The 24,788-nt window shown below is 35.7% G+C and overlaps 2 protein-coding genes across 13 annotated transcripts in view; both read left to right on the top strand.

Annotated features, from left to right (window-relative positions):
* The window catches only part of LOC124155976, a 140,802-nt gene extending 131,115 nt beyond the window's left edge, over positions 1-9,687 (top strand). Inside the window, exons 3-6 of one of the 2 annotated variants that reach the window (XM_046530237.1) lie at positions 1,252-1,485; positions 3,281-3,431; positions 7,803-7,959; positions 8,928-9,687. In XM_046530237.1, the coding sequence (XP_046386193.1) occupies positions 1,252-1,485; positions 3,281-3,431; positions 7,803-7,959; positions 8,928-9,377 (992 nt within the window). In that variant the 3' untranslated portion in view covers positions 9,378-9,687. Of the gene's footprint in view, positions 1-1,251; positions 1,492-3,280; positions 3,432-7,802; positions 7,960-8,927 lie in introns of both variants that reach the window. The other variant, XM_046530229.1, reaches the window with a different exon arrangement.
* Positions 9,688-10,410: 723 nt separating this feature from the next.
* LOC124155914 (zinc finger protein 271-like) overlaps positions 10,411-24,788 on the top strand; it is a 42,484-nt gene continuing 28,106 nt past the window's right edge. For 6 of the 11 annotated variants that reach the window (XM_046530200.1, XM_046530176.1, XM_046530185.1 and 3 more), the window contains exons 1-5: positions 10,411-10,929; positions 11,584-11,744; positions 11,949-12,095; positions 22,527-22,884; positions 24,495-24,664. In XM_046530200.1, the coding sequence (XP_046386156.1) occupies positions 11,694-11,744; positions 11,949-12,095; positions 22,527-22,884; positions 24,495-24,664 (726 nt within the window). In that variant the 5' untranslated portion in view covers positions 10,411-10,929; positions 11,584-11,693. Of the gene's footprint in view, positions 10,930-11,220; positions 11,395-11,583; positions 11,745-11,948; positions 12,096-22,526; positions 22,885-24,494; positions 24,665-24,788 lie in introns of those variants that run through there. The other 5 variants (XM_046530153.1, XM_046530161.1, XM_046530145.1 and 2 more) reach the window with 5 other exon arrangements.

The following is a 24,788-nucleotide window of genomic DNA, read 5'->3' as shown; positions in this document are numbered from 1 at the left end:
CCTGCTGCCTCCATGTGAGATGACCTTGGGGCAAGGCTTTGAGTGCTGATACGACGCAGGCTGCTAGCAGGTAGCAGAGTACCCTGCTATCAGGTAGCAGAGTACCCTGCTAGCAGGTAGCAGAGTACCCTGCTAGCAGGTAGAGCTTGGCTTAAATAAGGATTATTAATACCTTATCAAACGAAGGAAACTTTCCGACCATACGCAGTTTTAATAGGTGATTATTAAGACATATTTCTCTGAGCTCTGTGCCTCATGCATGCATTGGTAATCTCAAACAATGTAAAACTCCTATCTACTGGCATAGAAACTAGGTCCCTGTGACGTCACGTGGAGTGGCATCGCATGGGTGCATATCTGGCCTTTTTCAAATAAGGTTAAATTTGACCATTGCCATTCGTCTAAACTGGGAATTCTAGAACCAAATAATTTGTACACTATGAATGCACTAATGGTGGGTAACGAATCGCAATCAATGCCTTTCATTTTCTTTGATGAAGGAAACTACACTATTGTGAGAACTGTGATCAGTATTCATGCAAACTTTATGGTAGAGAAATTATGACAAAGAGAAAGTGATCATCTCAAAATACGCAAGCTTAAAATAAATGATTTCTTGAGAACATAATCATTGCATGAATTGGCTGGCCACTAAGGAATTGCAAGATATTTTAATTTTTTTCATAGTCTCCCAATTAGAATGATCTGGTACTATTTTACTGCAGTGTTTAGGGCTGTATTTTAAGACGTTCCTAGAGGAACGACTCTTCCTGTATGACGTGTTACTAGGGGGAAATCAACCTCAAAGCTTTTTTTACGTACCTCTTCCTTTGGAGGACCAACTCCATCTACAAGCATACCGATTCTCTCCATACTATTTTGAGCATGGCTCAGGCCACCCTACGAAATTGAAGGAATGGTTCCAAGGCATAATATATCGGAAATCGCCGATCACCTCCGGATTTTGGCATATTTTTTCAAGACTTATGTCGCAGTATGTGATCAAAATATAATTAAATTTACGCTTTTTTAATTTGATGATGTTTATTTATTTCATCGTATATGCCTGTTATAAGGAAACGTATAAAAAGAATGAAAGAAGTTAATGTTTTAAACATTATTGATCTTTCTTTCTCCAATTTGTATTTGATTTTTCAAATTTTGGAATGACTACATTTCAGATAACTCATTAAACAGATGTCTTTGCAGTATTTACCAATTGGAAAACAAAATGTTTCTTTTTTTTTTCAGAGTCAGGCCCGTGGTGGCTTGAGGATGGAGTGGGCTTGACTGGGAGGAGGCTGGCGGTCGTCGTTGGGACGTGCAGTGGACTCCTCATCTCACTGTTGCTCATCTGTGGTGCATTCGTGTACATCAAGTGCTGGAGATCACAGCAACCCAACACAGACTCGTGCAAAAATAGTTCAACGCCGGTTGACTCAGCAGGATATGGCTTCTCTCATCGGTACCCGCAACTAGCATGGGGTAATGGTAAGGTGTAGAAGATAGATAATGTAAGTTCTAAAAAACATGATGAATGAAGGAAAGAAAGGCAATGTGAAAAAATGTAACTATTCCTTTGAAGGCCTATGTGTACTTTCTCATTTCTCAGCAGTCACATTCAGTCTACTAGTATTATGCGATGATTCACTCTAAAAAAATACCACTCTGTTATTGGTGTATAAAATCACAACATGTTGACTTGGTCATGAGTGACCATGGATTGTTCAGGGAAAAATTTGTACTTGCGTTGGCTGAACAGAACCGACTATTGACTCTAACCTTATTCCACAGATTTAGTGAAGGCATTATAAGAGAATTGCACCATTTTAAATTCGAATAATGACTGCCCACTTTCTATACTCTTTGCAATTGTTAAGTTATTATTTTTATGATATTAATATTAATAAAACATATCAAGAAAACACTATCACGTAGGTGGGGCAAAACATCAATGGACTTCTTTAAAACATTAAGGTCATTGTAAAGAAACTAAATGGATTAATCAATACACTCATTTTCATATGGAGTCATATTAATTACTTATTTGGGTCATTTTCAAATGTTTCAAATTATTTAGTAGTGAATGTTTCACATGTGATTCTGACAAAGCCTCCAGCATAGATGAGGAAATGAGATAATGAATTTAAAGGATACAGAAATTATGAAAAAATTTATTGATATGTAATACCTAGTCCAAGTAATTCTCCCATTATGTATTCCTGTTCAAATGCTGTACTAACAATCGTTCTTGTAAATTAAAAAATCCATCCATAAATTTGCACTGAAATGAATCTAGGCCAACACATTGCCTCTCCTTCCTTCTTCTTGTAGAAATTTTCCTTTGGGCCTATGACTCCGTGAAAGCCTCGAGTATGGGAGGAAGCATTATATGTAGCCACTAGTTTAAAAGATGCAAAAAGTTTCCTAAAGATAGATTAATAAATCTTCTGAGAATACTTCACCCGGTGGCTACATAATTACATAATTAATTGTCTTTCATATTGAATCGCAGTTGAAGGAGGACTATCATTTTGAAACTTGACATGTGGGTTGACTGATTTGATAAAATTTACTCAAATTTGAGGTTCTGGCTAGTAGCTATTTCTAAACATTTCAGCCAAATTTATTTTCTCCCAATTTGCACATGTCATTGAATAAATGATCCTTTAATATGAGAGTCATTGGGCAACTCAGTTGTGAACACGCACCAAACTTGGAGACAGATTTTTGAAATATGTAGTCTGTTTTTTCTCCTTCTGAACAAGCACTGGAGTTAGACCAATAGATATGGTTACTAACATCAGTGTTGGCAGGGGAGGATCCAGGATTTTTTTCCTGACAGGACTTCTCATAATTGAGATTACAAAAAAAAAACACAGCAATTACTGTAGAAAATATTCTATTTATTTTGAGATGAAATTTATTAATATTAAATTAAATAATTGAGGCTCCATAATACACAGAATAAAATGAACATAATGATAACCGTATTATATATCATGTGTTTTTTAAGCATCTGGGGGGGTGGAGGGGACATGCCTCCCCGTGCCCCCCACCACCCTCAATCCGCCTATGAGTCTTGGTAATACCATGAATAAATTTAGATCATATTGAACAATTATTGCCATGAGCACGTGGTGGAATTCCTGTAATTTGCTGCCCCCAAATATTTTTATGATTTCAAATAATCATGTAACATTTTATTAGTTGGTATGATGGATACTTAATAATAATTCCAAATTCATTGAATAAGCAAATATATATGTTTTTCTTGCAGATGAAATAGAGAGACAGGAATTTCTTCAGCAACTTAGAGCTTTGCAGCCAGATGCCCACATATTTTTGGCGATGCTCAATGACACAAGGAGAAAATTCAGGAAGATACACATGAAGAATGGGAAAGCTGACTCTCGATGCAAGGCATATCGGTATGCATTTTAGGGCTCATCAAAAACTGGGGATTCATATAAGTTGCAGGAAGCATTTCTCAACTCACAATATTCTCAAAATTTTAGCTCACTTTAGTACTTTGTTTTAATATTAACTGAATGTTCATTTGTGAGTTCACTCCATTAATTATTATTACTGGAATATCTAGAAACAGAGGTTTCCTCATCGATTGACTTAAGAGCCTGTAGCTGGGCTCATCATTGCGTAGATCAAATGAGACACAGTTATTTTAATATTATTGGTTTCCTAAATTGAATCCAACACTTAACCCGTTTACTGTCAGCCCATTTCAGGTGGGATGTACGAAGACTGCCAAGGCTATTTTCTGGAATTAGCAACATTTCAGATTAAAAGATTTTTCAGCTACTTAATTTTATTTAATACATCTAGATTTTTTTCCCAATTCTTAAGATATATTTACATCTTATTACCATAGATAGATTATGGGGATTTTCATAAATTACAGCTGTTGAAAAGGCCATAATCAGGAAAAAAAAAAGTGAAATAATTGGGGCCGAAAAATCGGACCCTAGAAGTTTTCGCTCAACCAGCGAGGGCCGATATATATCGGCAGTAAAAGGGTTAAGTGCAAGATGATAATTGCAATGCCATTTTTTTTTTAATCATTGGTTGGCAAACTTCTCATTCAAACAAATTTTTATGTTGCCTTGTGGAAAGCAATTAAGCCTGAATCACACGATCATTTTTTTTCGTCGCGAAAGTGATCACTATCGCGATTACTGCGCAGAATGATCGTCGGCAGCAATTGTTTTTCGCGATCGTGATGAGGATTCCCATCACTATTTTTCATCACTCATACGGTCGCTTTTTCCGTCGCTAAAACCGTCACTGAAACCCCATATCAGCAAATCGGAACGCATTCCCCTATGGAGCGATTGCAGCGCAACGTTCAACGAACGTGGGGATGACATAGATAAACAAACACGCTACATGTTTTCGTTATGCGGGTCCTATGACAACAAGCTGTGATATTGGAAATGATGTGAAAAGCGACGGCGGGAGTGACCGAGTGATTCAGAAAAATGATCACTAAAGTGATTGCTTTTCGCAACTGGAAAAGTGATCTCAATAGTGATTACTTTCGCGACGAAAAAAAATGATCGTGTGATTCAGGCTTTAAATATTTTTCCCTGCCAGATAATTTCATAAATAAATGACTAACAACATTTACAGTATTCCTTCACGCGATAAGCACTTTTCTGTCAAATTAATGGTTGGAAACCATATGAAATTACTTTAAACATGGTTTTCCTGGTTACAGTATGGTTAATACATCACCAAAATGGAATATGGGTCATTTGGCATGAAAAATTATAACCAATCAAAAGCATTTCCAATTTAGTTAAATGGGTATGTTCCTCTTGTTCTATACAAACTGTTTCTGCAAAACTGTTTTCTGACATATTCATTACTTCCAGAGTTCTTCGCTAAATTGTGAGTTTTAAAATCTTGTCTATAGCATTAGGGATGCACTTCACGATATAATTTGGCTACAAATCTTTCCAAAGGTTTGCTTTAATTAATGGAAGATGAATATAATTTTGTGTTTCTAGATACATTTATGTTTGAAACTGATTGAAGAAATCTAACCGATGCCCAAGTGATAAAGTGCTGAAAAAAACATTTGAAAAATGCCGGTTTACTGCATTTATTTATGTAAACACTGAATTTGCCGATATGCATAGAACTTTGAAAAATATCCACCATATATCAGGCAATATATTCTTATCTTTGATCTTATAATAGGTGCAATGAGTATCAGTTGCTAGAAATTTTCATTATTTTTATGTGAATCAGCATGGAAATACGCACTTTGAGTGCAATTCAACTATGTAATCATAGGCAGATCCAGGGGGGGGGGCACGTGCCCCAGACCCTCAAAAATATGCAAGATTTTTAATAGGGTCCCATTATCATTGCGTTCATTTTGTATTACGAGGTATCCTTGTGCCCCACCCAGAACAAAATCCTGGATACGGCCTTGCTTGTGCCCCTCTCAGAAAAAAATCCTGGATCCGCCCCTGTATGTAATCATATATAACTGTTTCCGTATGCAACTCAAGGGTCATTACCAAATTAAAATTTATAAGTGGAAGTCTCTTATGGTCAATTCCTTTGTCTAATTGGGTGCAACATGTTACGTTTCATGGTTATGCTCTATCATCAAAATATTTTTTTTTTGCGAATAACACCTTTTAAAGCTGTACATGCACCTGAGCCATTCACTGCATATGTATGAGGTAGTATGGTTTTATTTAAGTTATATACCTTCTCAAGCATTTCAAAATTGATACCAAAAATGACCAATTATCACTTATTACAATTGAAAGTACATTGTATCATCTTATTATTTCTCTGACATCAATGATGGAAGAAAAGGCCCAAATCTTGAATGAGACCACTTAAAGTAGCGACCTGTGCTGAAGACCAATACCTCTCTCTCCTACTGATACTATTGAAATATATGTTATATTAGTTTCATGACAACAATGTAGACAGTAAACTTATTTCTAAAAATTCATTATTGCAATAAAAATTCTTGAAAAAGAACTTCAGTTAACATATATATGGCCAGGTAATTGTTTTTCTAATCGTACCCCCCTGTGCATTAGTTAATTAAGCTTAACTATGCTGAGTAGTCTATATTTTTGCTCCTGTATCAGTTTGGTTTTCATATGCGAGGGTAAAGCTCGTCCCTGAGTAGGACAGAAGCATTTGAATTATGCATTTGAATGGGGTGAGAGGTCCGCCTTATGTTATCAGGAGGGCATCTTGTGAAACGCCTTTGTGATGCATAGTGTGCTGTAATAATGGAGGTCAGACTTTTGCTCCCTTCAAATAGCTATTGTTAAAAAGAGTGAAAAATTTATAGCTTAAATCTAAGAATTACAAGGTACACAAAAGCATTTGGTTTTTATGTTTTTGAGAAAAATGATTTTGATTCACATAAAAACTGCTTCTGATTTTGCGAGAATAATTTAGGTAATAAGATATATGTACATACCTAGAATATAAAGCTTATTTCCAGATTAATATTTTTTGTTATTTCTACAAGAAATTTTGAAAATATCAATGAAGTCCTGAATGCGTGTTGCCTTTTCCCCTGTAGCTCTGTCTCAATGAAATACTTCTAATATATTTTTGATAATTGATTAGATTCTTATATTATGTAAATAATTTTCCAATATACATACATGTCCGCTAAATGCCAACATAATAAGCAATGAGGGACTGATGTCTTGAAGGCATGATGCTGAAAGTTCTAGTTTCACTGATTTCAGATAAACACATTTCTTGAAAACTCAACTTATTACATTTTAGATAGTAAAGTAATGATTGATGAGGAATATTTTTATTATAAAAAATGTATAAAACCTGAAAGGCTTTGGATTTCTGTGAAAGATGACATTGAACGAATTTCCTCCATGCTACATTTATCCTTTTTCTGCTGTCTCTGCTCTTTTACATATGCTATCAGATGGCCACTTACTAGCCTTTCAGATGGTCAAAAACTTGGATTAACAAACTCCCTGCAACATCATAAAAGTAACATTAAATACAAATTTCACTCTTGCATTAGCTGACTTCAGCTCCATGAATATTGGTGGCACTAAACCATTAGTTTTCCTTAATAGAAACCTCAGCCATATGAATGTCCTTTTCAGTTAAATTATCAGGTGTTAGTAAAACCTCTGCTTTTCATTGTTTTTGTGGGAATATGTAACTATAAAAGACTTATCTTCACAGTTCTCTAACAAAAAATGTGAAATTTTGGCTATTTTAATGTTCAATATCTCAGTAAATATTGAATCAATTTTTAAATTGCTTTTACTCTGCTTGATTGGAAAGGTCAAATGTACAATTTTGAAGATACCCAACTTTCAAGTTACGCACTTAGTGTGCTTTGAGAATAGTCAAAGTTAAGATAATTCAAGTGCCTAAAGAATTACTGTCATGAAAGGCAACCCCCAGAGTGGTTTCATTGTGATTGACCTTTACAGTAAATGACCAATATATATAGTGCCTCTTTCTCAGTGATTTTATGGGACAGCTCATACAAGAATAAGTTACCTTTAGAGAAATGCCGTTAATTAAAAATTTGGTCTGTGGTTGTTCCTTGAGGCTCAAAATGGTGTGTGACTGTCAGTCTGTGATGCGTGGGATGCAAGTTGCATGACACAGCTTTAAGTTGTTGTCAACCAGCAGGTGGTCTTTTCAATTTCTCAGTTTACTTGTAATTCTCAGTTTATCAACATTTTGTGAATGAGTTTTCAGGTTTCTTTAATGGTCTATTGAAGGATGCAAAGAAAATTGTTCTTTTTTTTCAGAGCTGTTTTGCGGGATTTGTGTCGTATACTGGCCCTCCTTAACCAAAAGGATTTCCAGAACATGACTCTTCCTACAGATTGGAAGAAATTGTTATCATGGGGAGAGAGAGTGCTGAAAAGATACAAAAAGCAGCATTGCTTGGTTGCAACAGCTCTTGTAAGTATGAAGGCATTTAAGAAAATAAATATATTTCATCATTTTATCTGCTTGGATGCAATCATGCATGACAATCCTCAACCACACACCTCTACTCATTGTACATTATGAAAACATAGATAGCATGTAATTCTTAATGTTCTGTTATCTTAATTTTAGATACGATATGTACCCAATTATTATTGAAGTATATTAATTTGAATTAACTAAAGCTCATATGCCGACCCTATTGTAAGAATTTCAGGATAAGAACATTTGCTTCAAAGACCAACACTTTTGTCTAATAAGTTTTTGAAAGATAGCAAAGTAATTATTATACACAGATGTGAAAGCACTGAGGCATAAATCAGTGACATATTAATTTGAGTTCTAACATTTGGAGGAAAGCATCACACACACACCTCTGGGGAAAATAGGATCCAGGAGTCTTACTAGACTCTTAGATTAAAATTACAGTTCTTAGAAGTTTTCTGTTTTATTGCTACTTGATAATTTCTAATATCAATTAAATATAAAATAGGTACCTATTCAAATGTAATCTGTAGATAAGGAAATTTTAGTGCAGCAATACAAAATAGGGGGCTGAAAACACATGGGTGACAGCTGTCTCTGAATTATGCCCATAAATTAAAGGAAGGAAAAGCCAAGGGGTTAGCATTTTGAAAAAGTTAACTGAACCAAAATTGTAAAAAAAAAATATTTTTTAAACAGTGAACATAGCAACATTGACCTGCATGAATGATTTGAGAATTCAGCTGTAGAAAAATTAGATACCTACCAAGTTCAGTTTGAGTTCTGGCCATAGCTTAATGCTTATCCTTAAAATAATGTCATATCATATAATATTCCACTTCAACTACATGGTGAAGGTTACTGACTATTTAGCCTTCCATTTTCTTCAGCTATTCAGCCCAACGACCATTTTTGCCTAATCCTATTCTTATAGCATAATTTAACTATACTTGCAGGTGAAGGAGCCTTCAAAAATTTTGCAGATGCAGATTCAGGTACATTGCGAACCTCCTAAGGATTCTTGTGAAAGGAAATGCAGTGAACTAGTATCCTTCCAGCCAAATGGAAAGATTCAACATGATGGGTTGCCTAAAACACCTGGTTCCGAAGGATCTACAAAAATAACCAATGGGGATTCACCCTTTATTGGAAGTCCTCATTTTTTAACGGCCATGAGACAGGAGTTACTGCCTGGCAGGCCAGCAATAGTGGTGGATATGGTGGATGAGGAGGGAATGACTCATGGAGACCAAGAAGAACACTGTTCCCATGGCTATGGAATAACATCTAGCTTTCATACTCCAGTTCCTAGTGATTGGACTAGAAATAACCACTGGGGATATGATGATGATGAATTTGTTCCTCTAGGGCACAGACCACAAGATGAAATCACCACAGAACTGTAATACTAGTGAAGTGATTAGCCAAATTGTTACCATTTTGTGGCTCAGTGTTAAGCCAAATGAAGTAGTTACCTTAGTAACAGACATTGTAAAAAGTTGACCATGAAATGTGTGAGAAGTATTCCAATGAGTTACCAACTGTTGTCTCAGCCTTATGAGGTCCAATGCTGTCTTTGCATTGATACTAAGTATTCATTAACTCGATGCTGAAGTTTAATATGCTAGTCAAATTATTTTTGTACATAATACGTTGTTTCTTAATGTCTGTATATTTAAAATATGCTGAAATGATAATTATAGTTCGAATGACCAAGGAAGTTGCTTATTTATACTAGTATGTAAATTGGGCGTCCATTTGCATGTCTTGCATAAGGACGCAGGTTGGGGCCTTATTAAAATTAATTACCTTTCACGCAATACTTAATACATCATATGGGAGATTATACGATCCAATTCATCGCTAAGAAAAAATGAAATGCAGAAGGACATAAATCTATAACCTCACCAACAAGGAGAATAATACTATTCCGTAGATTGCATCTGATATTACCTTAATGGATTGAAGATTAATACAAGTTAAAACGGCACCCGACCGGAAATTGTGTATCCAAGCTGTAATTTCAAAGGGTATTTTTTATTCTTGCCCAACGGACCTGCGCATTCTACACAACTAGTTCGTAACCAACTACTTTTTGATCTAATGACAACTGGCGAGGGCTCTTATATTTAAAAATATTCCACCACAATTGAAAAAGTTGCAGTGTAAACGATAAATTCTTTAATTACATCACGTATTTCTTATGAACACAAAACTCACCGGTTCAAACAAAAAGTCACAGCCAATCCCCAATTAGCGTTCGGCGGGCGCGGATCGATTCTTCGCCTCTGTTGTGACTTTGGCTAAATTGTCACTATGACGATAATCCACGTAAACATATAAAATATTGTCCTCCAGACAACAGGTAGAAATTTAATGTGGGGCAAGTATTGTAAATCGTGAAGCTTGGACCTAACTGCTCATTAGAGATTTTCTCACCTCAAAGGCCGTTGCGAATGTTGGCTTGCAGTGCCCGACGCGTCATTACAATTCCTTTGTCCGCTGTTTGTGTTCATATCCTACGTGCGCGTCGTTATTTTTTAAAGCAAAAGTTTGGCACATAGCTTTGAATTGGTGTATATAAGTCAAATAATCGTTAATTGATGTAAGAATGGTGCATCACAGTGAAAAAAAACAGCTTTTCAGTTTACAGTCGAGCTTCGATATAAATCGATATGCAAGTTTCAGCTCGTGAAATAGTGCTGTGCTTAGGGTGGTATAATTAGTATAGTTTGGGCGGTATCCACAAGCCTACTTCCAGTTTTTAGTGAATGGAAAACCAATGAAAAGTATAAACTAGTGTAAAGCAGCATTTAGAGCCTCTAACCTTTAATAGCCATAACCAAGCAAAGGACGCTATCGATACACTTGGGCTCATGGTGTTTACGCCATGACAGCGAACCTCGGCGGTGGGCTTGTCTGCGGTATACAAACGTTAAGGAATTTGCAGCGATCAAGGTATGTGGGAATGGTTTCATAATGGGTCAATGTTTACCTCTTAACTTTATTCATCGTTGGATATTATCTCTGCGTATTAAGTTACGCGCATATTTATTTTCACTTTATTGATACAATTTTATTATTCAGTTTTGATTCTTTTGCTCCTTTGTTTGCATTCCTCAATGGTAAATAATGCTGTTGTCAGTGATATGTGCCTACTAGTTCTTTAGTTTTAGTACATTCATTAATCAAGATCTATCTGTGCTTCTGGAAATTGTATTGTTTTAAACAATAGTTTTTTTATTTTACCGTCGCTAGTAGAAACAACCGCAACAACACAGGCAATTATTTACCTTCTTGATTGTTTGGCTAAATGTTTTGAAAACATCCCCGCCCCTTTTTCATTGTTGTTTCTTGTTAATACTTTGTTTTATGGTGAATTATTTGTGCGGATATTTCAAATAAGAGGCATTCTTGACGTAGGTGAGAATTAAATTTTCTCCTTTTATTTTGCTTTTAAGTTTTTTTTTTGTTTTAGTGAAATAATTCATTCAAAATATGATGATAGTAATTATAATTTGCTCAATAGGTGGAAATGGTCTTTACCAATGTTATTTTGCTATAGGTAATTGTCATTATTATCTATTATGTATGGACACTGTCATTTTCCAGGCGCCCAGGGATGAATACAGTTAATAATTGTATATACCTAGATGATGTTTGAGAATGAAGTTGGTTACATGTGTGCTAGCCGAGTTTAAATTGTTTTGTCGAAGAAAGCCATGAATGCTGAACAGCATGCTTTACCACCGCCATCCAGCGAATCGACGGAGGTACGTTCTGAATGTTAAGATGTTTAGTAAAGGGCATTTTTTGTGTTATTTATTTTCTCTCGGAAAACGCAGTCTATAGGAGCAGTTTATTTTCTGTATTTAGTTTTGGTTTCCTTTTACATTATAATTTTCGTTTATTTTTGTTTATTTTAGGAATAATTTCGACTTAAGTTGTTCTTACTAAAACTGAAGACTCTTTTACAGGAGTCGTCAGTGCGGCCTCGTACTGAAAGTGCCACAGATTTACGTGTGGGATCAGCGGTGGCACTTTCCAATGTAGCCAAATACTGGGTGTTGACGAATCTTTTTCCTGGGCCTGTTCCTCAAGTCCCTGTATATGGGGCTCCTAGGGTAAAAATGCACAATAAATTGTTTTTTTTCCTTCTATATCTCAGACTCATCTGGGTGGCTACTGATAAATGGTGTTGGTTTTTGTCATCTGTTCTCTTTTAACAAAGCCCAAAATAATTTAATAGCGAAATGGAATTATGTAGTTGCCTTAGAATGGGGGCACGTTAAGAATTTTTTGCCACCTTCATATCACGAAGGCTGCAGTTCTTTCCACAGTACATGTTTTCATCGTTCTTTTTCCTTGCAGTCTATATTGCTATCATTTCTCCTGCAGATAATTTAATTCTCGAGCACTAACATGTTGTGTTTTTTCATTTCTGTGCCTATTAACATCTAACCTTCCTTTTTATCCCTTTTGAGTACCAAATGTTCTCATTATTGAGCAATTATTCTTGTGTAGTAGGTATTCCAAAACTAAAATGTTGTGTCTCATCCTGTAAAGGTGTGTAAAATATCAAGTTTATGGCTGATGTCCGTTTTAGATTTCATAGGTAGTCATCTCATGCCTTATTGAAGGTGTTGCTTTTTGAGTCTCAATTGTATTTTATGTGTTAATATCCAAAGAAGATTAATGTGCTCATGTAGCTTCCTTGCATTTTTGGATGACTTTCTTCAAATAAGAGGGACTGTGGTTGACATAAGTTATTGCTTTGGAAGTAAATAGGAATATTTTTTATGAATGCATTGTCATTGCTTTTATGATGATCTTTGCAAAGTTAGTGATGCCTAGGGCCTTTCTGTATCTGTAATTCTAATCTGTATAGTAAAATGAAAAATGTAAAGTTGGGTAGTTTTGAGAGAAAATGTTCATGATAAGTTGTTGAGGTATATGATCTCAATAGATGTCATTTACTTGAGATTTGTTAATATTCAGTTTGGGATAAAGAACTTTTGGTTATCAAATTCTAAATTAAGATTTTTTGAGAAAAGAAAATTGTTTTCAAGGCCATGATCTCTACTCTGTAGTGTTCTCTGCATAGGACTATTCGTAGAAGTGAATAAAGATAAAACAAAGAGAAATGAGGCAGTATAGAAATTTCTGGAAATGCACTTGCGTGCAATATATATATACTAATTTATATTGTAAGTAAATGTTTGGTGCGAAATAATTTAGAAGCCCATTTCAGTAAGTTTTGGAGTAAGATTAATGTTTGAAAATTAATTTGTGGGCCATTATGCTATTTTTATTTTGTATTTGAGTGTTGTATCAGCCTTGTGGGTGCACTTGTGTGTAGGGAGGAGGAAAGCTGGGGAGCACTTGGCTTCTGTTTGAGGAATTGTGGATTTAATTCCTGGGTGAACCGTCTTCACACCTCACGTACGAAAAACCTCCAATTGCATATCAGCCTCAGAGTTGATTTTTATTTCTTATTTTTATCTCTGGGATGTTGATTAATAATTTCATTGTTAACATATTGTCCTCTTGGCCTGTTTCATCATCCCTGTATTCTCTTCTCATGCATCTTCAAAAAAATACTTAATCATCTAACAAAACATGATGTCCCCCACTCCAACATTATTCTTTAACAATATCAGGAATTTTCATATTTTTAGCAATGTGGTTTGGCTTTTCCAGTTTATTTCTAAATGTCATTCTGGGAAATTTTGATACATTTAACAACTACTGTCCCTTTTTATTGTCTTTTCAATGTATAAAATCTTTTCCACTCATACTGCCAGCATTTCAGCCGGAGAATTCTTCAATTATCATCTGGTACCAAAGTGTTCCCTATTCATGAGCGAGCCTTTCTGGAAAGTACTCTTTTTGGTGAATAAACATCTATTATGGCATAAAAATCTAACTTGAAAGCCATTCTTTCATATTCATTACAAGTTTGCTATGATTTTCTAATGTCAAGTAATCAAATCGTAAGAGAATCCCTTTATTTGACTCCAACCCTAAGCTGTTTTGCTGAACTCAATATTTAGTTGTGACCTAATTAGTTCCTCTTTGAAATTTAGCGTAGATGTGAAGTATAAGATGTACTATCTTCATAATTACACAGGCTGGGGAACATTTTAACCCTGGTGTGTAACGAAATTTTAACCCTTGAAATGGCTGATGCCAGTAGGAACCAAAATTACTGATTACTTTTTTTGTTAATAAATTTTGGTGTTTTTTTCATCTTGTTAGTTCTTTAAATTTTTTCACTTAACTCCTTTTCTTAAAGTGCTCTTCTCGCTGTAAAATGGAATAATCTCTAATGGAGTTGGAGTATTTGTTCGGAATTTTTTTTACATAAACCTATTCATTTGGTACTAATTTTTTTCTGGATGGCTTATACAATCTCTAGCAGCCAACACCCTGAGCTATCTTGCATATCTTTTTAGGTACTGATACTATCAGCTAACATATACATTTGATTTCCCTTAATATGTTGATCAGTTTTGGGATTATTTTTTTAATTTCTGGATGGTCAGTAATTTTATATTTTATAATTTTAATTAAAATATTTTTATTAAGAATTGAAATTTCATAATAATACCATAAGATATATTCTTATCTGGTTGCTGCTCATTATTAATGGATGTTTCTGAGTTTATTGAAGACAAAACTTTTGGTTCATTGTATAGTTTAGCTAAATGCCATTAAAAGTAATGTATATTCTATAAATTTGTTTTACCCTTTATTTATTTAAATTATTATTATTGTTATTATTAATTTCTTTATTACTTAATATAATGCAAAGAGGTAAAGTGAGAAAAATTCAACTTTGTGTACTGTCTCAGATAAAAAAATAAATCATGCAGGCTTGGGGTGTGGGGCTCCACTCCTGGAAGCTCTGCTAGCAGCCTCAATGTCACACCCCCACCACATGTCCTAGGGGGTTAATTCATACAGATCTCACTCTAAACAACATATTTTCTAGGAAAGAGCTTGCTGAAGGCTCAGAAGATCATCTGTTCTAAGGGAAAATTATAGAAAATTTTCTTAGTGTGACAGGCCTATCTGCAAATTTTCATAATCACAAGCATATCTTTATTTAGAAATCATCTTGAATGACTCAGAACAATTTTTGCATAGCACACAATTGTAATTTAGAATCTACACATTGAAGTGTATGATCTGTTTTTTCAATGTGGTTTGTAGTGAATTATGCATAAGAACATGACTTCATTTAAGATTTCCCATTGTCAGGACATTTTTAGGATGGAAATGAGGTGGCATGGTTGTTGGTGGAATTAATTTTTCTAATGACTGTATCTCCGAATATTAAGAAATTTATGAGATACAGATTTTATTGTTTTGATTGAAAAATTTCATCTGATCAAAACTTTACTGGGCCACTGATTTACAATATCGACTTAGTGGAAGTTTCCAATTCATGCTGTAACTAGAAATGGTTGCACACTTTCTCGTAAGAATAATTTTCTGCCTTTCAATTCCTCCAATTAATTTTTCTGGTTGGTGATGTTTATGCAGTGTCCATCCCACGCTCTTCCAGTCGTCACCTTCCTGATCCTTACACTCGTCCTACTTGAACCACCCCTGGAATGAGAATTGAGATGGGACCAAAGAAATCTGACCTGCTCCACTATACTTTCTACTTTTTTGAATACGAAAATTTGTCCAAAAAATGATACTTTCAGGATCAAATATGCCCTCTGCAGGAAAGTTGCCAACTTACATCAGGGGCTTGGATCCGAAATTTCTCAAAATTGGATATTATTGATCAGCGCCACCTGGGCCCCAAAGTTAAAGATTTTGCAAACATTCAGGCTGAATTTAAATTGAAGCACCCATGGAGAATAAATCTCTAAGCCCAACTACTCGCCCATTTTGGCAATAAATGTTGATAAATACAGCATTCAAGGTTATACTGATGAAGTTTAAAGTTTATCTAAAAAATTCAAGAGATTTTTTTACGATTTTAAAGATTTTTTACGATGGGTGAGAATGATCAACGAAATTGAGTGTATGCAACCTGCGTATAACCCAAAATGTCCCTCTGGGGTGTTGGGCGATCGCTCTAGGTGCGATATTCAGGGAACCAAAGGGTAGAAATCAAAGATATTTGAGGTGATACACTACAAATGTCTTAAGAGTTGTTGTAAAAAAAGTGATGTGATAGATTAATCAGAGAGTGACAGCATCTTCAGTTTTGTCCGAAAAACAGCTAAATATACCAAAATTTCAAACTTAATGTGTGATGCAGCATATTTTCCCGGTACCCGATTGCAAAAATACTTTTCACGCTTATTTTCTACCAAATGGAGTAAATCTGTGGGGCGTCCCGAAAGAAATTCAAAAACTTTTAAAATAAGGACCAGCCTAATGTACACTCCAGAGGTAGAAGCAAGGAAATTTTTTTTAAAACTGGTTTTTGGATATTCAAATGAGGATTCTCAAGGATGTATTAATAGAGGAGGCATGGCCGGGCAATGTGTTTGCGAGTCTTTGAACTGTGGGAAAATTTGCTTATTCCTCTGTAATGCTCCTCACTGCCTGTATTTACTATGAACTTCCCAAATTATGTCGTGAGAAAGTAATGCTGCTGTTTTGCTCTAATCTGAGAATTGTTGAATGAGATATATGCTTACTCTCGAGCTCATTTCCTCACTTTCACATTGCACTAATAAAAAAGTTCATGTTTGTGACCTACGCATTAATAGAGCAATAAAGAAAATCTAATTTTGTTTAGGTGTGGTGCCACTCCATTTTTGGGGATACTTTTTTGACTTATAAATAGTACATATGTAAAGTCTTTATAATTCTCCTGTTTGAGGAGTAGCACGCTCATTATAGCAGCTGGTGCTGGCAAGGTCACAGCCGACGAGAATTGGCAGGGATTCCCCTCATTGGGTAGAAAACACGGTTTTGCACATTCACGTGCTATCATTCTTATGTAAACTGTGTTCTGTCCACAAAATCCTAGTGGAGGCAAAATTTTGTTTTGGCAATTTGGCGACAGCACTGGATACACTTTGACTCCTCGTAACGCAAAATTGTTGGTGGCTAGTTAATTGTTCTGTGGATTAATTAGGCATCTTGAATGCCTCTTGAAACAAAACCAAGTCGATGATTGGTTTTCGGATTAATCACCGCAGAAGCCTCCGCAGCAATTTTATTGCAAAACTAAGTTCTTTTATCAAGAAGACGTGCTAGTTAGATTGGTGTGTGGATGCAAAGTTTGGGATTTTTGTTTTCGGTGTCTACTCTTTGTCACTAGTGGCTACATTTCTTCGAAGTCCATTGTGGGAGAGGAGTTAGGAGGTCCAATGTAGAAAGTGGCAGCGCTTATGTTCTGCACCAGTTGCCACTATATTTTGCCTCGTTTTCCATAGTTGTTTTGGGCTGGCAAAGACTTTTGCTGAGGTTTTTTGCATCAGTGATATTCCAGTGATAGTTTACATTTGTCAATGTTGTGAAGGCTAAAATTCCACTGTGGGATGAATTTCATTTGCAAAATAGATATGAATTTGATTAGCTTTTTAATGTATTTCAATGAAATTTAGACTACCTTATAGTAATATTAGTGTTATTAGATAAATCAGGTGACCTAACATTGCATTACATTATTCTTAACCATTATATTATTATCATGTTTTTGGAATATGTAGTCAAAACCCTTTGGTATCCTTGAGGTTTTGCAACTTAGTTACCAAGATTGATCACAAACAAAATACCAATATGTGCCAAACAAGTTCTTGATGAGTAGAATATTTCACAGTACATATTTAACTTTGATGATCAATGAGATAGTGCATGAGCAAAATTATGGTTCCTGATGAAGTCTCGTGGGATGGTAAGTCAAAAACAAATCTTCTGAGTGTACTGGAAGCCATAATATAAGCCATAGGATGTTGGCAAGGGGAGGAATGGAATGGGGTTCAAAGGCAAAATTAAGAGTAATGGTCCCTATGGCCAACTGAAGAAAGGAATGCAAAGAGTGGGAATTGGATGAGTAGCCAGAATGATTAGTAAATTGCTCCATATAAACCTACCTTAACCAGTTTATAGCCTATTATGGGTATTATTTGAATTATTAATGAGCTGATCCTAGGGGAAACTTGAGAAGGAATTAAAATATATTTGTAATTTTATAAGGTGTGATAAATAATTCCTTTTTTGTAATTTTTAATTTTATTGAGCTCCTAGTCATGCATTTGTTGAGGTATGCTTATTAAATTAACAAAATAATGAATTTTACCATTTGCGTATTTGAATCCCAGCTTCACAAAATAGTGAGTGGGCTTGTTTGTTTTTAATAATAATACGTGCTTGTATTGAATTCCTGACTAATGAATGCTTGTCCTCAGCACTTACTTATTTGGGTCACAGGTTTATGGGTGTGAAAAACTTGGATTTTCTGTAATGCCTTTACTAATGCTTTGTTAAAAACTTTATTTGGAGCAAAAGATCAATGGAAATGCAACATCCATAGAAAAAAGCCCTTTGAATGCCTTAGCCTACTTTTTGGGCTTGCCACTGATTTTTTTGGTTGCCTTTTCATGTTTGATTATGAATTCTTGTGAAAAATATTAAAATTTTATATGAAAATAAATATACGGCTAAAATATATTGTCGGGCCATGCCATATCTGGAGATATTGCAAAAGTTTTATTTTTACCATCTTCTCTTCGGCAGTATAGGTAATTGTCTCAAACAATGAATTTATAAAAAACTCAAAATTATATTCTCCTTATTATTTTGAATGTTGTTGTTCCTTCCCTTCCCATCACTTCTGCCTGCTGCCTGAAAGAATGTTATCATGAGGTTGCGAAAAAGTTTAAACATTGGCAATTTGACATTGTGAAGACTTGCATTACCGTGAAGGTAGTGGTTCAGTTGAATTGAGGTAAACGGGAATCCTTCTGTGTGCTTTTCCTCGTGTAAAAGTCTTTAATTAGGGATGCAATAGAACAATAGGGTGTCCACAGACCCGATTAAAACAGCCATCAAAGAGTTATTCTCGAGTTTTCAGTACTGAGAAATATCTGTGAATAATTCACGAACTTCTAGAATAAGTATGGAATATCTAAGTGTAGATAAATATTTCATATTTGGAAGCAACCAACATGGCAGCAGTCAATGACTGGCATCGTGAACAAAGATGTTATTTATTTAAGTATAAATAAATATTTCATGATAGAAAGCAAATGCAACACGCAATCAATGGACAGCATCATGAACGAAGATGTCATTTTTTGCTCACAAAAGAATTTCTCTTGTAATAAGTTAAATTTTAACTGAATTGGGCTGCAACTTTGCCGTTCAATGCTTATTTTAGATACATACTTTATAACTATTTATGAAATTTAAATTCATTATATATTTTTCTTGTGAAATGGATTTTCTGTGTCATGATATGGGTTGAACTTGAACGATATGTATAACTTATGATGCAATGAAGTGTCCTGGAAGATTTTAAAACATAAGTATTGAAAACCTAGAATTTTGATTTAAATTTATTGTTTGATGTTTTCTCATTAGAGACTTGGATACTCAGCATTATTAGAAACTTGGAAACATTTACTAGTCAGTGGAGCCCCCAGATCTCTACATACTCTAAATTAATCTTTATAGGTTGGTTGCCATTGGAAAAATGGTTGCGGGCGTCACTCGAGTGTGACTCGACCAGAGATAAGGGAAGCTAGTTTATCTTTCCTGTGACGTGCAGCTAATTTTATTTTGGCTGTCATATCCAATTGTAGAAGGTGTGGGGCAGCAGAGTGTTTGTGCTGCCCCCACCCCCATGGGCTCTTGCTGCTCCGATGGTTATAGCCATGGCCCTTATATACTGGTTGATAATCTCCGGCTCGGAAGTGTTGCCTGAGATTCTGCTTTCACCCCTCAAACGCCTCCCCTCAAACACAACTCTGGGCACAGTCGCGCTGCCACTAGGGGAAATATAGAACTAACTGCACTGTCGGCGGTGGTATATGCTTTCGACAGCACAGTTAGTTCCATATTTCCCCTAGTGACAGCACACTGTGCCCAGAGTTGTGTTTGAGGGGTAAAAGCGGAATCTCAGGCAACACTCCCGAGCCAGAATATGTCGGAAGATTAGCAACCAGTATACAAGGACCATGGTTATAGCTATGCTGCTCAGAGTAGACTTCCCCTCTCCCTAATAGAAAGGGATTTCAGGTGTCCTCCCTCACCCTAACCTTGACAAAAATTTGAAAAGTTGAAGGCTCTGTACCAAATTAAAGCATGGAAAATCAATGGTTATTGTACAAGGGAATTAGCCGCATTAGATGCCTTTCATGTATTTTTTCAAAATTTTGTGAAGGAGTACCTCAGGAATTTGGAACACTCCATTCTTCCCAATAGGCTATTCTAGTCACTGATCCTACCCAAGAATTTCATTTTTCCTTTACTTGCCACAGGTTTATAGTTTTCTTCCCCTCCCATTGTTAAATGTAAGCATGGTTAATGCTTTGTGCCTCTGAGCCATAAAATTGTTGAAAAAACACAGCTCTTTTCCATTGATTTATTTAGAAACCAATCAATTTCAATTTACTTGTGGCATCTGCTAGGATTAATCTTCTTAGGATTTGAGGAGTGCCTACCGCAGTTTAGTTTTATTTTTAACATTCTTAGCTGATACTTAATTAAGGGCTGTAAGTCAAAGGTGCATAAATCTCTGCCCTTAAAATTTATTCTTCATCAACTCTGTCTCCCCAAAAGTATACTCCTGGATGTGTCCTTGCTTTATAAAATTTCTTAGCCATGTGTTGCACATAATTAATCTTTTTCTCTGAAATCAGGAGTGAAATCCAGCTTCCCGTAATCAACTCCCTTACCCAGAAATTTACTCGTTACAGCTGTAGCATCTATCCAGTTTTTATCTGGTGTTTCAGTGAAGATTGACTAATTAGGTGTAGTGAGGATATGCCAGATTATAGTGTGACATTTTAGGTTTGTTGATGGATCATTTTCTCCTTGGAATTTTGTAACTGAAAAAAATATTTAGACTTCCTGTTTGTCAATTTAGTGACACAGAATTCTACGTTTTATTTCATTCACCTCAATATCAGGATGTATCTGTAGGAGGAAAGTGCTGGATAGTATGTATAATATTCTGATGTGTGTGGTCATTGTTTGGTGGGAAATCTGCTTGTCGTTTTGTATTTAAGGCTGAAAGATCTTGCAATGGAATAATAGCTGCACTAATGAGGCAGTGGGGATGCTGGTGCTCCATCAATTAGCTTAGAATCGAAAATTTGAAATATCTAACCATAATCTCACATTTCAGTTAAACCATATTATTGTCATAATTTTGCTGGCATTGTCTTCAGCATCAGGAGGGACATAACATTAAGACAAAATTAATGTTGCAGAGTATGTGAATATATCATTCCTGAAAACTCATTTCCAAGTTGCATTTGACTAGGAACAATTCTCTCTCAAGTTGTTTCAGCGGAGAGAGAGTGCATAACCTGTTCAGCTGCTGTGTTCTATCCACCTGAGTACTCGTATCTTCGCTGATTTAGTTTGGGGTAATCATCTAAATGTTTAACAAATGTGTCTTACTTCAAGTGAAATTCAATGCCCCCATGTATTGGTCATATTTACCACTGCTCACATGTGTTGCTGAAACATTCTGACCTGAGATCGGGGTGATGTGTATATACTCAGGTGATGAGATTTAATTTTGGAGGATCATTATGATCTAACCAGTGAAACAGAATGGGGAATTGGTTATTGTTTGAGGAATAACTGGTAGCCGGAGTGAATTACATGTATACTATTGCTATCAATTTCAATTTTTTTAAATTAACACTTCTGTTTTGGCTGTAAAATGAATTTCTCTGTGTCTTTTAATTCTTCTTTTGTATATTTCTTTCCCACACAATGTAGGCAATGAGAAATGTCCAAGTGCAGTTGATAAAAACTTTTGAGGAAAAAAATGTGTTATTTTTTCATACTGATGGCATTTGTGTATGTGAAGAAGATTTTTTTTGTCATTGATCGAAGTTGACATGGGAATAGCAAAGTGATGACATATTTCTGTGAATTAGAGTTTCTTCTTCTCTGTTTGACTAAGAAATATCCCATGAAATATCATTGGTTAAGGCTCTTAGAACAGTAATATATATGCATTTCATGTTTAAATTTTTTTCATTGAAATATTTCAAGGCCTCCATTTTAAAAATTCGAGTGCACAAAATATTGCAGGGAAATGGAATTCCCAATTGTCTCGGTTGGAGGGGCTGTTTATTCTGCAGCCTTCGTATTATGGACTTTGCTATAGCGTCAAACAATTTGGTTGCACCCTCGGTTAGTATGTAGAGGTTGTTAAGATTTCTCACAGATTTTTAAGGACAATTCTTGGTGTGCGATTGTTTATGTATTTTTCATATTATTGGAAAGCATGCTCCCACTGAGGATGATTCTTCACGTGGAATTTGTTCCTTTAATTTGTTTTTCCCTCTGTTCTCAAATGTATAGCCTAAAGCAAGTGCCCTTCCGCCCTCTTTAAGGGTGTGGATTTTCTCCTCCCTCCGCAGGCCAATAAACCCCCAAATGACATCCGCGAGCAGCAACAACAACAACAGCAGCAGCAGCAACAACAGCTGCATGCGCACCACCAAGAGGGTGGCCATTCCGCCCACCACCACCAAAGGCACCACCACATCCCGCAGGGCGCGACAATGGCTCTGGTCCAGTCTCCCGCGCAACAACAGATGGTGGGGGGCTCCGATGGTGGGTCGAACCACCCTGGTGCCTCAGTCCCTGCCACACACCTTGAGGTTCCAGTTGTTGTAGACCCAAAAGGTGGGGACGGTCGCATGGACAAGTCTACTTGCACGACAGAGCGGGCCCCTGGATCCAGCGGAGGTGCGACGATGCCTCCCAATCCCCCCTCACTCACTCTCACGCTCTTATCCCACTCCCACGTCAGAGTATCACATTCCATCCATATTCCCACATCACACTCCATCCATCGGCCCAAATCTCTCAAAACCATCCAATTCCATCCTTACCTTCTGAGAGATCCCTATCATCCCATCTCACTCCTTGCATCCTTTGAATTGCATATTAATACTAATGTAGATTTTTAAGTCTGAAGGGCAATATTGGATTAACAGCATTTTATATTTTTCCTATGGATTATTTGTTGGGAAATAATCACATTTGCATTGTTTTCTCCCCTTCCGAGACTTGTGAACGTACTTGATTGCATATTTTCAAAATTTTTTGCTTTGGAATTTGATTTCAAGGTGTGTGAAAAATAAGTTTGCTTACTAACAGTTTTATGGTGGAAGTTGTTTCATAGATGAAGTATGAGTAACTCAATGTTAATTTGTATTCACTACTAGAATGAAGTTGCTCTTAATCATTGGTTTTGGCAGATATTTTTAAAAATGTAGTTGGAATCGTAATTTAATTTCTCAAATAGTAGGGTTTTCGTAAGAGCTGAGTGCGCATTTGTCTTGCGAATATCACACAGGCTCACTGTCTATGCGATCAATTCAGTTTTGAGATTTGGAAGTTTTGTGAGCATGAAGGAATTTGATATGACCATAGTCGATACCCTTATTATCCCCCTATTTGTTCACTTTCAATCTGATTCTACCCTTTTCAATATAAGTATTTGTTGGAAACTTGTCCATGAAAGTTAAATAAAATGTATGTTTTGAGGCATTACAGGGGAAGTTCATGGCAGCCTTTTTCACATTTTCTAAAAAGTATAGAAATGTCCATAGGAACTTAAAAGGCAGAAGTGAGCAGTAACTGACATTAACCCTTCTAGTGCTGGCTTCCTTTACCAGTGCAGAGGCAAATAGTGAAAGGTCTTTTTTGACCAAATCTTTATGATTTTACTTTATTAACTGTTTTAAATCTTTTAGAAATTTGAATAGGAATGTAATGAAGCTAATTTTTTTATCCACACTCCTAATCTGTCATCATCAATGAATAATTTCAACTATGTTGTTTTCTCTTCTGTACAATTTGGGAATAATATTATCGGGGATGGTATTTAGGAATAATAAAACATATTTGTAAAATTTTGCTTGTCTTCATGAAGTGGCATTAAATAGAGTTTTTTTTATGCAGCGGTTTGACTGTAGTTCAAATTTTATATGATTGCTAACTTGCATTAAGTGCTCTTCTGTATTAATTTGAAAAGTTTTATTTTTTCTGTCAAGTAGAATGAGGAACAGTCCACATTGTCTGGAAGTAATTCCTTCGAAAGATTTCTTAAGCAAGATAATCTGTTTTTAAAGCTCAGTTCCCAATTTATTGAAGGGATTGATATAAAATTCTTCCGCACAGTAATATGTTAATTATATCATTGTAAACTGCTACATTTACACAGTCATTTAGCTGAAATAGGAAACAAACTGTTTCAAATTATCATCCATAATAATTTTGTCAGATTCAATTTTAAATGTTAGCGGTTACTTATTATTGTTGAATGTGCTAAGGAATTTGTTTGCCTCCAGGTGTTAGAGATGAAGCTGTTGTTCATTGTGAAGTACAGTGTGACATGCAGTTAGTCAATAGTCAGCAGCAGACTGGACAGCCTGAGCAGCAAGTTGTTGTAACTGGCCATCAGGCATCAACGCAAATTTCTGCTTCGCCGCAGCAGTTGGCGCAAGATGGCCAGCAGCAGGTTGGTCTCACTGGTGCTCTCACGTCTACAATTTTTTTTCTTAATCGATCTTATTAATTTCAGGATTTCTTAATTACCCTTGATTTATTCAGATCCTAATCTTTTTTTATTCCTAACCTACTTC

This window comes from Ischnura elegans, chromosome 1 (assembly GCF_921293095.1).
Source record: "Ischnura elegans chromosome 1, ioIscEleg1.1, whole genome shotgun sequence".
Classification (NCBI taxonomy): Eukaryota; Metazoa; Arthropoda; class Insecta; order Odonata; family Coenagrionidae; genus Ischnura; species Ischnura elegans.
Note: the sequence above shows the minus strand (reverse complement) of the source record. Positions and strands in the feature narration are given on the sequence as shown.